The 16,196-nt window shown below is 40.3% G+C and overlaps 1 protein-coding gene across 4 annotated transcripts in view; it reads right to left on the reverse strand.

Annotated features, from left to right (window-relative positions):
• The window catches only part of ETFA (electron transfer flavoprotein subunit alpha), an 89,748-nt gene extending 74,348 nt beyond the window's left edge, over positions 1-15,400 (reverse strand). For 3 of the 4 annotated variants that reach the window (XR_014809100.1, XR_014809099.1, XR_014809101.1), the window contains exons 1-2: positions 15,239-15,371; positions 1,918-2,064 (exon numbers count right to left, since the gene is read on the reverse strand). Coding sequence is in view for 1 of the 4 variants with exons in the window: in NM_001244403.1 (NP_001231332.1) it covers positions 1,918-2,064; positions 15,239-15,277 (186 nt within the window). In the remaining 3 variants the exon portion in view is untranslated. 4 annotated transcript variants of the gene reach the window in all.
• Positions 15,401-16,196: the final 796 nt, after the last annotated feature.

The raw sequence follows: 16,196 nt of genomic DNA on the forward strand, positions 1-16,196 counted from the left end.
AAGAAAATGTTATAGATCAGTCCACTCTCAACTACTAAGTTCCTGCCCATCTACATATATTTACCTTCGATGAAGCAAAATATTTTCTATTTTAATTCCGGATTTCTCCTGTTTAAAGTCAGGATGAGGTTCTAGGAAGGCTTTTGGATCACTCAGATTTCCTACATACAGAGGGCAACTAGAATTCCTTCTTTTAAGTCTCTTTAATTATAGTATGACTGATTTCTGCTTTAGCAGAGACACAGCAATCACATTATGATTTTCTGTCTTCTTATTTACCCCCACACTGATTCACTGATGAGTAGGCATAAAAAAGGCTGTGCCTCCTGCCCTGCCACCACTCCTCTCAATGGATGGTAAAGTTGCAACAATATTCACTGAAGAAAGAATGCAGTGCAAAAAAAGCACCTCCTCTGAACCAAGTATTCACTGGCAGACAATCTTACACTATCAAAAATATCTTTTTTTTTTTTTCCCCAACTGGCAAAAACTTCAGGCACTACACAGAAGAGTTGCTTGCTATTTATGATAAATAGCTATAGAAAACTGTAAAAAAACTTAAATCTGCCTAGGCTATTAACACAGTCTCTATATACAGGTACTGGTTGTTTTTAAGATTAGAATGTGACATGATAATAAGACTGTAACTAAAGATAATTTGTTTTGATTTTTCTCAAAATAGTGTAAAGAAAATAGCAAGTATTTTTCAAGTCATATTAGAATAATTATTTAATATTACAGCCAAATAAAAAATCAAATCCAGAACTTGTAGGAGTTCCTCCTGTGGTGCAATGGGATTGGCAGTGTCTCTGGAGCACTGGGATGAAGGTTCAATCCCTGGCCCAGCACAGTGGGTTAAGGATCCAGCATTCCCACAGCTTCAGCATAGTTCATAACTGTGGCTCAGATCTGACCCTTGGCCTGGCAACTCCACACGTTGTGGGGCGGCCAGAAAAAAAAAAAAAGAAAAAAAAAAAAAACTCCAGAACTTATATATATGGCAGGGCAACCAAAAGGATAGCTTAGCCATATCTTCAAACACTGTCATTAATAACCATACAAGATTCAATAGTTGTTAGTAGGATTTGGGTAAAGAAAGCCACATAACCCCATAATCTTTTACGGTACCAACTGGACAGAAGGAACACTAACATTCTGAACCTGCATCATATCATCAGTTCTGCATCAATGCCAGTTATTCAAAAATAAATTATATCCTCTAAAAAGAAACATGCTGTTTTCCAGATTTGTTTCTCTGAAGTCTAAGCCCCCAGCTACACACTCAGCAACTGCACAGTGTGAAAGGGAACTGGTGGCTCAAGCTAGGGAAGTTTAATTAGCACAATTGCGGCACGATTTCAACTACACAACAGCCCAGAGGTATAGACTCTGCAAATCACACTATAGCTCCTTTCCAGGGGGTTAGTTTACAAAGCTGTCGTTGCCTCATTTCAACCAAAATGAAGAACATCTATTAGTCTCAGCAAGGGTTTGGAAAGCACAGTACTTTTATTTCAATTCTTACACCGATTAAAAATTAACATCATGATACTTTTTCCAGATTTACCACTTTCAGAAATTAAGAGCAATTAGCAAGTATATTCATCAATACAAAAAAGAGATCGGCTATTAACCTCTAAGGGGACTCAAATATTATCACTCTACTTGGTACCCAATGGCACATGATGGTGCCAATGGAACTAAATCAAATATTCTACCTCATTTCTAAAGACAAAATGCTTACTGAGCAAGCCTTTTAGTTCCTTTTTCACATGTAGTAACGGTTGTGACACTGACCAGTTAATGAGGATTAGAGCCCAGTTTGGGTTACAGTCCTAGCATAATTCTCTGTTGTCATCTTTCCCTGTCTCTTGATGGAGATTATATTTGCTATGGTTGACCTTAAAAATTTCTCACCTTGTCACATTTGGTTCCAGCTACTAAGCAGGACACTTCACCTCCAAGACGTTTGGCTGCAGTGATGGTATTTAATGTAATGGGTGCTAGGGTATCATTTGCATGCTCAGCTATTACCAGGGTACTCTGAAATCGTAGCGATGAGGCCTAAAAAGAAGGGGAGGAGAAAAGGAAAAAGATGTTGTAATACAATTTTTTTTTTACTCTAAATGTTAAGCATGTGTGCTTTAACAAAAACTGTATGCAATATTCAGTTCTATAAATTTATTTATAAAATAATTGCTCAATAGCAAATTGGGCTATTTGTGACTCTATTACTAATAGTCTTATCTAATAAAAACAGAAAATGCAAATTAGTATTCTACTGTTAGAAAAAAAAAATTATTTCCAAGCAACTTTCCCACTAATCTGTGTTCAACAAGAAACTGATAAATTTTATCTAAATTTAAAATCCTTAGACAAAACACACAACCCATCAAACAAGGAATTAAACTACTATATTTACTTGTAGCAATACTGCTAAAGAGTACAGTGCACCTAGAAACAATGGGTCTGAAATGAATTACTACCATTCTATTGCTTTAGGCAAAAGAAATTCAATACAAAATAACTGGTCCCTGTGCTCAAGGTTTTCAAGGGAAATAAGACTTGTTCACATACAATTATAAGACAGGATAGTTTTCAATTAAATAATAGATCTAAAATGTTGGAGATCATAAAGCAGAGAATCAAGAGGAAGAATAGAAGGAAGTTTAGGCGTTCTGGCCATGTGAAAGGATGAGAAATGCACCACAGTCATGAGGAAAGGAGAAAATTTGGGAGCTACCCTTGTGTCGTTGTGGAAAATGGCAATGGGAAATGAACAAAAGAGAGGCACTTGGAGTTCCCGTCATGGCGCAGTGGTTAACGAATCCGGCTAGGAACCACGAGGTTGCGGGTTCAGTCCCTGCCCTTGCTCAGTGGGTTAACGATCCGGCGTTGCCGTGAGCTGTGGTGTAGGTTGCAGACGCGTCTCGGATCCCACATTGCTGTGGCTCTGGCGTAGGCCGGTAGCTACAGCTCCGATTGGACCCCTAGCCTGGGAACCTCCATATGCCGCGGGAGCGGCCCAAAGAAATAGCAAAAAGACAAAAAAAAAAAAAAAAAGAGAGAGAGAGAGGCACTGATGATCAAATGGCATGGTTCTGTGGCTTTAAATTCAGTAATTAATAATCTTTAGATCTGGAATTGGAATGAAGAAAGCATGGGATAATATGTACCCAGAGCTGAAAATTTACAAGGTGGGTAGAATGAAGGGAAGCTAGGCACGAGGCTATAATGCTGGTTACACAACTAAATTTACAAAATACATATTCTTTTGTTTATAATACTGTCAATACAAACTGCTATATTCTTCGCTTTTTTATTAATATGTGGGCACACCAGTTCAACTAATCTCCATTATTTAGTTCAGGTTATTAGTAGCTTTGTAAACATCCTTGTAGCTAAATCTCTATACTCATGCTCAACAGATGAGATTCCTCTTAGTCCAGAAAGACCATTCTGATAGGAACTTGGCCAGGTTATTCTAGCTGCTCCACTTCCACAGATGACAAAGCCAAATTCTGTGCAACCTTCAACAAGATAGGGGCCCTTCTTCCCCTAAGCTTCCTCCCTCCACCACTGCAACCTCTTCCTTCTCCTCAGCCCTCTGAAAGACCCACTTCTATCCTTGATGAACCCAACCTCAGACCTGGGGCCAAGACTACAGGGCAAGCCTTCAGGGGCAGAAATGCTTCCAGAGTCACAATGACTAGGATGGAAAGAGAAGAGGATAGCACTGCAGAATAAGCCAGAGGAAGGAATCACTGCACTGTGTATCAATGAATGACATTTCTTTCTTTTTTTTTTTTTTCTTTTTTCCTTTTATTTGCTTTTTAGGGCTGCACCACAGCATATGGAAGTTCCCAGGCTAGGGTGTCAAAGCGGAGCTACAACTGCCAACCTACACCACAGCTCTCGACAACGCCAGTCCCTGACCCACTGAGCAAGGCCAGGGATGGAATCTGCATCCTCATGGTTACTGGTCAGATTTGTTTCTGCTGTACCACAACGGGAACTCCTGTGAATGACATGTCTTGTCTTTTTCCTCCTTTATTGTTCACTCAGAGAAAGCAAGGAAAGGGGAGAAAATGAGACTTTTGTTTTTGCCAAATCAAGTCACCACTTGTATATAACTTCTCCTTTTTTATTAAAAAAAAAATTGCCTTCTCTCAGGAGGTGAGATTCTTTACGGTTAAGGTTAGAATCTTTATGCACATCTTAAGACTGTCTTCTTCGGACAAATTCCTAGAAATAGGAGTGTTAGATCAAGAAGTAGGCATGATTTCAAGCCTTTTAGTACTGATTGACACAAAACGTTCTCAAGAAAAGCTGCAGGAACTCACAACAACTCACAATTCCTGAGATGGAATGAATGTTCTCTGACGGCAAACACCATGCCTCTTCGTTTTTGTATCCCCACAATCTAGAACAATGTTTTTTCCAATATACATCTGAACAATTATACGGTACTTCTTTTTAATAAGAGCACAATATCTTACAAAGAACTTTGTAATTAAGACCCAAGGGCATAATTTATGATTTAAATCACATTTCACAAGAATTGCCAGTAACAAACTATTTATTACCAATATATATCAGACACCATATTTTTGATTATGCTTCACACATCATTTACCATAAAAATTATGAGCTTTTCATCACCATTTAAAGAATAAATCCAAGATTTGGTGGCAGAAAGCCCATATTTGCTATAAATTATAGTTCTATCATAAGATAAATTAGGTAGTTTCCTCAGCAATCATCAAAATTCTTAGAACTTGCTCCCAGGGGATGCTGCATATTCTTTTTAAAAAGACTATTCAAAATTAGATTTATATGAATCAACAATAACAGTATATAAGAAACTACTCAGTCCATCTATGTGATCCATCTTTACTGAGCACAACACACATCATAAAGACATTCCATATTACTTTATCAATTGACTCCTTTATAGTTTTTTTGAATACTAAGCTTTCTAATTCAATGTTCCAGCTTGTTTTTCACATACCACCTTAAGAGAGGCTACAGCCTCTAGACATGGTTATCTAGCTTAACTGAGCAGTAACAGTTTTGTGTAGCCTAGAGCAGAAGAAACTGGTCTGTGACCTTTAAAATGCTATTCCTCAATCCAGAGCCCAGTTTCTTCACCTTCAAACTGAGGAAGACAAACTAGATCAATGGTTTTCAAACTATATTCCATTCAGGGAGGTACTACAGGAACCGTCAAACAGACCAACATAAGAAGCAGGCAGGTAGGGCTGCCAGAATGGTCCGTAGCTTTGCTTTAACTAATTTAAACCAAACTAACATTTACAGAGTCCTGTACTAAGATATAATATACATACATATAAAATAAAGTGTATCTTATTTAAAACTCAAAAATCCTCTATGATGTAGGTATTATTATCCCAACAGGCAAGGAAACTGGAGCTTAGTGTCAACACAGCTAAGAAAGAGAGCCAGGTTAAAGTCTGAGTAGTCAGACTTCAGATTTGGGGGTCTTAATTACCAGCTCACTTCAAAGCACTATTATTTTCAGCTGTTTATATATGTGTCATTTCTGTAAGATTTCATTTAGCAAATATTCTCCTGCTTTTGGAAAAAAAAAAAAAACAACACTGGTCAAAAAGAAACAATAAGATGTCAAAGGCCTCTTTCCCTGCTCTAAAAATTCTATACCATAAATCTTTTATTTACTTATTTTTATTTTACAGGGCTGCATGTGCCGCACATGGAGGTTCCCAGGCTAGGGCTCGAATTGGAGCTGTAGCTGCCGGGCTACACCACAGCCACAGCAACATGGGATCCAAGCTGTGTTTGTGACCTACACCACAGCTCACATCAACTCTAGATCTCTAACCCACTGAGAGAGACCAGGGATTGAACCCGCTAAGCCACAGTGGGAACGCCCCTAAAATCCTATTTTAAATAGAAGTGGTATTGAAAATCACAAAAGATTCAAAAAGTCCAGGTCCCACTACTGAAAAGGTTTTAAACAAAAGTCATTTTATTTTCTTATGACCCACTGCATCTGTATACCTTATGGCCTTCTTTTTTATGGGGAAAACAAGGAGCCAAATCTTAAACATTAACCCTAACCCTAACCCTAGATAACTCCTGAAATACTCAATAAGGTAGCTGCCCAGAAAAGAACCTCATTTTCTTCAAAACACTGTTACTTACAATTAATTAATGCAGACTGGTGCCACCATATATTCTCAGTCATCAACCCTATCGGGGCCCTCAAAACTGCCTGGCAACGTTCATGTTAGTATGACAGACATCATTGCTGCCACTCTCACTCTCCACAGCAACTATTTCCAATATCCCCTTCTGACGGTTTCCAAACTGCCAACAGTCTGCTCCCTACTCTCAGAAGAAAGCCTTACTTCTTACTTTGCAATTGAAAACTAAAGCTATCAGAAGAGACCTGCTTCCCCTTCCCAGCATCCAACAAAGAAATTCCTCCCCTTGCCCTATACAATGGAAACTGCAGCAGGTCCTTGTCCTTCCTCCTGGATCTGATTCCTTTATGAGCACTCTGGATTTCATCCTATTAAATTTAGGCAAAGACTTCTTTCTGTAATCTCATCTCCAGCCTCTCCCATCTTTCCCCTTTCCTGGACTCCTTCTTATCAACTTTTAAACATGTTTGAGGCTCTCTCAATTTTAGGAATCCCAAAATTAAAAATCCAGGTCTCTAACTCTTCATCTTCCCTCCACACCTCATCTAGTATACTTGTATCCTGGCTTCTGCATTTGCTAAAATTACCAACAAAGACTTTGCAGGCCTTATCTTACTTGTTCTCTCAGCAATGTGTGAAATTACTGACTAGTCCATTCTTACTTCCATGGCTTAATTTATAACTTACCACCTATATAATAATGACACATATACAGAGATAAAGGTAATGAATCTCCTAAGCGCTAGACCTATATACTTACCTTGCATCTGCATAGCCAATTGCTTAACTTTCACTCAACAAATCCAAATCCTAACTCCTCTCTCCCCTGATCCTCCAGCCCCTCCCACATTACTTTGCTGGAGTTCAGGGCATCACCACTATCTTTAATAAGCTGCCCAAGGGAGTTCCTGTTGTGGCCCATCAGGTTAAGAACCAGCTAGTATCCATGAGGACGCGGGTTCAATCCTTGGCCTCGCTCAGTGGGTTAAGGGCCCGGTGTTGCCACAAGCTGCAGTGTAGACCACAGATGCAGCTCAGATCTGGAGTTGCTGTGGCTGTGGTGCAGGCCAGCAGCTCCAACTCCAACGTGACACCTAGTCTAGGAACTTCCATATGCTGCAGGTGTGGACCTAAGGAAAAACACACACACACACAAGCTGCCCAAACCATGATCTGAGAAGAGTCCTATCTGGGTTTTTTTTCTGAACTCTCACAGCCAATCAACCACTAAAGTCCTAACAACTCTTCCTTCTGAATACGGTCTCTCCTAATTCCATTCACCTCTTTCCATCAACCTACAGCAGGCCATTATCCCTCTCTCAGTACTTCAATTGACTCCCAACCCAACTCTGCTCTCCTCCAATGCATTTCTTAGTGTTTTTTTTTTGTTTTGTTTTTTGTTTTTTGTTTTTTTTTTTTGTCTTTTTGCTATTTCTTGGGCCGCTCCTGCAGCATATGGAGGTTCCCAGGCTAGGGGTTCAATCGGAGCTGTAGCCACCGGCCTACGCCAGAGCCACAGCAACGCGGGATCCAAGCCGCGTCTGCGACCTACACCACAGCTCACAGCAACGCTGGATCCTTAACCCACTGAGCAAGGGCAGGGACCGAACCCGCAACCTCATGGTTCCTAGTCGGATTCGTTAACCACCGTGCCACGACGGGAACTCCTCTTAGTGATTTTTCAAGATACAAATCCAACGTGTTTTTCTCCTTCTTAAAACATGTCAATTGCTTCCTGCCTTTAGGATATGCTAAACTCCTTAGATGGCTTACCAGGAACTCATTCTATGGTCTGACTGACACCCTTAGCCACATACCCTAGGCTCTGCTTTATTTTTTTTTTGTAGGGCTGCATCCACAGCATATGGAAGTTCCCAGGAGGCTAGGGGTATAATCAGAGCTGTAGCTGCTGGCCTACGACACAGCCACTGCAACGCCAGATCCAAGCCACATCTGCGACCTACACCATAGCGCACAGCAACACTGGATCCTTAACCCACTGAGCAAGGCCAGGGATCAAACCCACATCCTCATGGATAGTAACCAGATTTGTTTCCTCTGCACCACGACAGGAAGTCCCTCCTTTGCTCTATCTACACCTTATTTTCAGATACTCGAACTTGCCCTGCTCTCTCTGAGCTCTAGCCTTCCCGCACATTGTTCCCTCTGCCTAGAGGATTTCTTCTTCCGTTACCTTTAGCTTTCAGCTAATCACTTTTAGATTTTCTGCTTAAGTGCCAACCCCCTCCAGGAAATTAAGAAATTTTAGTACAGTGTAGTGGTAAAGAGTACAGGTTCTGGAGTTCCTGCTGTGGCTCAGCGGGTTAAGAACCCAAGTAGTATCCATGAGGATTTGAGTTTGATTCCTTCTCTCACTCAGTGGGTTAAGGATCTGGCATTGCCGTAAGCTGTGGCATAGGTCACAGATGAGGCTCCAATTCGACCCCTAGCACGGGAACCTCCATATGCATGGGTGGGGCCCTAAAAAAGACCAAAAAAAAAAAAAAAAAAAAAGTACAGGCTCTGGAGCAATCTCACCTGTGTTTAAATCTTACCTTCGCCATTACTTCTCTGTGTCTCAGTTTACAGATCATAAAATGGGAATGATGATAACAATAGTAATAATCTCAGAGCTATTGTGAGGATTAAGTTAGCAAATAGGATAGTTCCTAGAACGTAATAATTCTCTCTAAATGTTAGCATAACAGCTTCTTTGGATTTCCTCGGACTGATTAGCTTTGCTAGTAGTACAGTACCCTGAACTGCCTTCATCATAGCACTTGACCATACTCACCTGATGATCTTGATCTTCCCTGCTTGTTTTGAGTACAGGGGCCATGTCTGATTTTCTTACCACTACAACCCTAGCCTCTACTTCAGCGTCTAGCACAGAGCAGACACCTAATAAATGAGTTGAACATTATTTCCAAACACCTCTTCATCAAAAGGATAAGATGATAATAAGCCACAAAAGGATAAGATGATAAGCCGCAAAACATCTATCTGATAAAGGACTGTTATCTAAAATACACAAAGAACTCTTAAAACGCAGAAGTTCCCTTTGCGGCTCAGCGTTTAACAATCCTGACTGGATCCATGAGGACTCAGCTTGATCCCTGCCCTCAATCAGTGGGTTAAGGATGCAGCGTTGCCATGAGCTGTGGTGTAGGTCGTAGACTTGGCTTGGATCCCATGTTGCTACAGCTGTGGCATAGCTCTGATAAGACCCCTAGCCTGGGAACTTCCATATGCCATGAGTGTGGCCCTAAAAAGCAAAAAAACAAAAACAAAAACCTCTTAAAACTCAACAATAAGTAAACAAAACAAACTGATTTAAATATGGGCAAAAGTTCTAACAGACACCTCACCAAAGAAAATACAGATGGTAAATAAGCACAAATAAAGATGCTCAAAATTACATATCATTAGGGGACTGCAAATTAAAACTAAAATGAGATACCAAGGAGTTCCCTTCATGGAGCACCAGAAACCAATCTGACTATTATCCATAAGGATGCGTTCAATCTCTGGCCTTGCTCCGTGGGTCAGGGATCTGGCATTGCCATGAGCTGCGACATAGGTCATAGACATAGGCACAGCTTGGATTCCGCATTGCTGTGGCTGTGATGTAGGCCAGCAGCTGCAGCTCCAATTCAGCCCCTAGCCTGGTAACTCCATATGCCACCAAAAAAAAATAATAATAAATAAGACACCACTATGAACCTATTAGAATGGTAAAAATTCAAAACACTGACATCAAATGTTGGTGAGGGTGTGAAACAACAGCAACTCTAATGTAAATTCAAAATGATACAGCCACTCTGGAAGACACTTTGGCAGCTTCTCACAAAACTAAATATACTCATCAAACAATCCAGCAGTCACACTCCTTGGTATTTACCCAAATGAGTCAAAAATGTTCACACAAAAATCTGCACACAAACATCTATGGAAGCTTTATTCATAACTGCCAAAACTTAGTAGCAATCAAAACATCCTTTAGTAGGTGAATGGATAAACTGTGGTATGCTCAGTAAATGGAGTATTATTTGGTGCTTTAAAAAAAAAAAAAAAAAAAAAAGAGCTATCACAAAGGTATGGAGGAACTACAAGCGTGTACTAGTAAGTGAAAGAAAACTGTCTGAAAAATGCTATACACCATACAGTTTGACCTGACATGCTGGAAAGGCAAAGCTACGGAGAGACAGTAAAAAGATCTGTAGTCGTCAGGGGTTGGCAGGGAGAGAAGGATGAATAAGCAGAGCCCAGAGGATTTTAGGGCAGTGAAACTATTCTATATGATACTACAATGGTGGAGACATATCACCATATGTTTGCCAAAGCCCACTGAACAGAGTATATACAAAGAGTGAACTGGATGGTAAACTATGGGTTTGGGGTGATGATGTATCAATGTTGGTTTGCTGTAACAAATGTAGCACTCTGGTGCAGGATGCCCATAGGGAAGGAGGGAGAAGCTGAAGTAATATGGGAATGCTCTGTAGTTTCTGCTCAGTTTTGCTGTGAACCTAAAACTGCTCCAAAAAATAAAGTCTATTATTAAAAACAAAACAAAAAAAAACTTGTTGCTTAAAAAATACCCTTTTATACATCTATTTTATATATTGAAACACATAAAAAAACCATTTTAAGATCTAGATCAGTTATTCTTCAAGGTCATTCATGTGAACCTCAGAAAATGATGCAAATGATTATTTTATTGATTCTTCTGAGAACAGCTAGGACCATTCTAGACTCATAGGTGAGAAGTTATTTCATTTCATACAGTGGATGCTTAACGATTATAAATGTTTGTTGCCACCTTATACTTATATCTTCCTTCGGTGTATGTGGGTGTGCAGGGAGTCTACAGGGGAGCACTTGGGAATGATCCATGAGGCATCAAGGATATTGGACTGGGCAGTGAAACAAGCTGAACTGCAATACTGTAGTGACAAAACTCTCAGCTGATCTCACAAGGAACCCTGGAACTAGGACGGCCCTTCAGAGTTGTCTGGAATTGAAGCAAGGAGGTCGCAGACTTTGGGTGGTTTTTTGTTTTGAGGGTTTTGGGGAATAATCAAATTACCGTGACTGATGCATTCTTTTATTTCTAATTCAACCCCGCAATTAATACCATGTTAAAAACACAAGATATGTATCTAATAAGAACACATACAATGTGTACAGAAAACAATGGTGGCTTATGATAGCCAAAACTCAAAAATGAAGTGACCTTTTTATCTAATGAAAATCCTGTGGAATTCTCTGTTGGCACAGCAAGCTGGGGATCTGGCATTGTTGCTGCTGTGGCATGGGTTCAATCCCTGGCCTGGGAACTTCCATATGCCATGGGCAGAGGGGAAAAAAAAAAAAAATTAAAAAGAGCAGGAATAAACTATAAAATCTTTCCAACTTCTACTGAAAAAGATAAATAATATGTAAAGTCATCTATACCTATTTTAACATACATTTTGTGATAAAATGTATATTACATTTCTGTACTTAAATAACTTTAACCTCTTTAGTAATAAAATATGGTAGCTTTTAATCATGACCAGAAATGTCATAGGACATTGATTATATTATTAAAAACACAGTCCATTTACTTCACTTTAAAAACAGACAAGACCCTTAACTAGACACACTGACAGGCAGCATAATTTTATGGAATTCACCTAATGCAATAAATCTTTCAGTACCACAATAAAATTGGTTCTCTTTCTTCTTTCAAAAGAAATTAAAATTTGCATGTGAATTACGGAGTTCAATCTCATTCATCAATGCTAGATTATGGACTCTGAAAAATGTCATGTTCCTTCAAACCAGTTTCATAGTTTCTGAATCATGATTGATACGCCTTCCTGTCTGGCAATGAATACAGCAAAAGACTCAAATAACCTTGAAAAGTGCTGCTTCCCTCTCCACGTAAAATATTTCTTTGTAATCTTATTAGCCAACAAATTAATTTCAAGTGCAAATAAAATAATAATAATTCAGATTAATATCCCTGCAGGAATGTTAAGTAAACTATTTTCCTCTTGGTGTGTTTTCCACCCCTTTACTATAGATGGGAAAGACCATCTTCATTAATAGATGTCACTGAGGAGCCCCCCTGCCCCAGAGATGAAGGACTTTGCTCCAGAGCACAAGTAGAGTCAAAATGGAAGTGGAATTTAAATACCAAATGCAAGACACTTAACTTACATTCTAACAGTTTGAGGTATCTTTTATCCCCACTAGTTGCAATAAAAAATAAAAGTTACTATTTTAACCATTTTTAAGTGTACAGTTTAGTACTGTTATCTAAATTCACACTGTTACCAGTTTAAACCTTTTAAATATTGTAATAGATTAATCTATTATTAAAAATATAGTCCTGGAGAAACATATCTTCCTAATTTTACTCATGGTTAGCTACAGAACAAATTTTTTTTTTTTAATTTCAAGAGTAGAGATTCAGATAAGCCATTCTGACTTTACAGTTTCATAAATATAAGTAAACAGGAGCCAGACTGAAGGGACTTGCACCTTAGAAATCTGGGACAACTTGAGCATCAAAATATTTAAAGAGTAGTCATGGATTATAACCTACTGAATGAAGTGAGCAAAAAAAAAGTACATAAATAAGCAAGAAGGAAATGTTCTTCCTCATAAATAACAGAAAGCTCATTAATGTAAAAGGAATGATGGAATTAGAAAAATCACTGTTTTACATCACAGTAATCATTTCCCAGGCAAGAATCATCAACAGATAAGACTACTGGGTGAAAGTCTGGTGAGAAAGAGAAGAGTTACGTAGTCTCAATGTACCTCCCCGCAAATTAGTTAAAAATTACAAAGGGAGGAGCAGAAATATGATAGTGGAGAAACCTGGCAAACAACACTTTGGCCAAGTAATTAATGTCACCAATAATGGGATAAACCACATTACCAGCCTCCTTTCACATGCACTGAGAACCTAATACCACTTCTGTGATACTCCTGCCAAAAATACAGAACCTGAAACTAATCAGAGGAAACACCAGACAAACCTAATTCAGGAAACAGTCAACAAAAGAGAAGGCATGTACCCTTCAAAAATGTCAATACCATTAAAGCCAAAGAAAGGCGAGAAGCTTTGCTAACAAAAACTTAAGAGAGGTGAGAACTAAATGCAAAGCATGATCCTGAAGTATCCTAGCGCAGAATAAGAAATATTGCTACAAATGACTAAGAAGACAATTGGCAATACTTGAATAATGTCTGTAGATTCAATAATATTCCATCATTGGTAAATATGCTGATTTTGCCAATTATACCGTGGTTATGAAAGGTGAACCTATTTGTTCATAGAAAACACACTGAACTATTTAGGAGTACAGGGCATGTCTGAAACATACTTTCAAATGGTTCAAAAAAACAATAATATGTGTATATGGAGAGAGCAAGCAAATGTGCCAAACTGTTTAACAGCTGGTGAAACTCAGCAAAGGGTTTTGAGAATTCTTTGTACTATTCTTGCAACTTTTCCGTAAGAATAAAACTGCAAAATTTTTAAAGTTAAAAATGTACATAAATTTATGCATCCCTTTTAGAAGTATTCTCATCATTTTCCTATACCCTTGAAATTCAAATCTCTCAAATGGTCTTAATGACTTTAGAGAAGCTACTCAGGACGTCAAATTCTGAAAATAAGTCAAGGTCAAAGTCTTTGGCAAATCACAGTAAAGATTTGGAAATACTGTCTATACATACTGCAAACTGTGTTTATAATTATAATTTAAGCTAGTCGTTCTATTTTGTTGTTCTTGGCTCTACAAAGTAACTTGATTCTAAATTCCTCCTCCATAACCATTTCACTTATGCCAGACTTCTAACCTGTCCACAAAACTACCTTTCAATTCTGTATAGATAAGAGTCTGGCTCTGAAACATGGAACTTTCCCAAATCCATGACTTTAATTTGTTTATGTCTGGATCCTCTGAGGAAAATTTCTGGGAGAAAGACTGATTGCTGACCTGAAGGATATGGGTTGGAACTGGAGGGGGTGAGGTAGAGCTTCAGACCTCTAGAAAGATTGCCAACTACGTCACTGAGAGAAAACTGCAGCAGTGGATAAGAAACTGAATGCACCAGAAGAACGGTAGAAAAAGTACAAAACGTCAGGAAAGTTTAGTAATCTTGTTTGTCACTTAACCAAATTGCAAATTAGAAAAGCTACAGTATCTACAATATAAATTGTTACTTAACTTGTAATTGGTCAACTCCAAATACTATTGTCCCACTAGCATTAGAACAAAAACATATTTTCTATCATCTTTCTCACCATAGAAAAATATGGTAAACTCACGATTTGTAATTAATGAAAGCATCAAAAACACCCCTACCAACAGTTCCCTAGCTATTTAACCAACAATCTGATCGTTTAAAAGCAGATCAGCTTGCAGTAAAAAGACACCTGCCTTTCGGAATTAGCTAAACCTTCAAACTGGATGATAGGTTACACATGCAATCACTTAAATTCAGCCCTGCCTCATTAGCCAGAGAGTAGAGCAAGTTTCCATAACCGCACCACCCCTCTTGATAGTGAGTGGATGCGAGCAGACACACTACGACCAAGGAAAATGTTTAATTCTTCCAGAAGTGTCAGGTTTCGAGATAAATTCAGGTTTTCAACTTTTTCCAAGACAGCATCCCAGCGGCGACATTTTCCTCCCGTGCGTAAAGATTCCCGGGGGCGCAGCTGCTCGCTCCCCGCCTGAGGTGGAGAACCTGGCAGCCTCGCAGTACAAGGAAGAAAACTGAAGGATGCGAAAAGGGCTTAGAAAAAAAGGCGGGGAGGGAGAAGGGCAGCAGGAGGGCAGCTTCAGTACTCTGACCTCTGACCTCGACCCCGAGCTGGCGTCGCGGAAAGAGGAACGGCCAAACCCCAAGAACTTTGAGCCTGAGTCCCAGGCCAGACTGGGCCTGCCGGATGTGAGGGCCGATGACCTTCACACAGACCTGCCCGGGGACAGCAGATTGAGGCTGGACAGACACGGGGCTCGGCCCTCCCCGCCTGGACTCACCGCCCGCCGGAGATGCACCGGAGCCACTGCTCGGAACATGGTCACTGCACCAGGCCGCTTCGCAGTACCCTCAGCCCCACAGTAGCCTGCAGCTGACCCAACCACACCGCCTCCGCGAGTCACCGAAACGCTCGCGAGACGCGGGAACGAGAGCGGACTCCCCCTCAAGGAGAGAGAGCTCGCGGTTCCTGCCTGCCTATTGGGCGGTCGGGCAGCCAATGGGGACGGCGGAAAGTTAGGGGCTGGCCTTGGGACTGGGGGCAAAACTGACGCTGTGCGCTAGGCTGCTGTGGCTGAAGCCGGACTCTACAAAGGCAGGGTTAAAGCCGGAGAGCTGCGGGTGAAGGAAGTCCAGGCTGTCTGCCGGCCCCAGTGTGCAGCGCGCACAGGCTAAACTTTCCCACTGAGCTGATAACGTCACTGTGCTGGGTTCTCAACCTCTGGATGAAGGCCACTCCTCTCACTCCAATTATTCTTCTGCCCTTTCATTTAATCACAAATATAAGTACTAACATCTGTAATATGCTAAACACATTTTCCAGGTTAGGGGAATATAATAATAGGATGCATAAAATGTTGATCTCACCAGACAATGGCAGAAACATACAAGTAAACATAGCATTGCTATTAGGAAAAGAGATTCTCCGAATCGGTGGTATTTAAGCTGGGTTCTGAAAGATGGACCCTCCTGAGCACAAACAGGGAAGGAACACGATGGGAAAGACCAAGGAGAAAGCGCAGGATTCTGTGTGCTGCCTGTTGACGGAGGCAGAGCAGCTGGAGATGGGCTGAAACAGCTGATTGGAAAGGTCTTGAATGGAGGTGTAACATGAGGCCCCACCAGAGCCCTCCTTCTCTCCCCATCTTACCTATCCCTGGGCAGCCCCACCCGCACCCTGGCTTCAAAGCCCTAGACTACCAAATCTCTCCTGACCTTTGGATCCTATCCACCTGCCTG

The sequence above is a fragment of the Sus scrofa genome, chromosome 7 (genome assembly GCF_054392235.1).
Source record: "Sus scrofa isolate SSC_HxYL_T2T_F1_AM1 chromosome 7, Sscrofa_HxYL_maternal_Yorkshire_Landrace_v2.0, whole genome shotgun sequence".
In the NCBI taxonomy this organism is placed as follows: Eukaryota; Metazoa; Chordata; class Mammalia; order Artiodactyla; family Suidae; genus Sus; species Sus scrofa.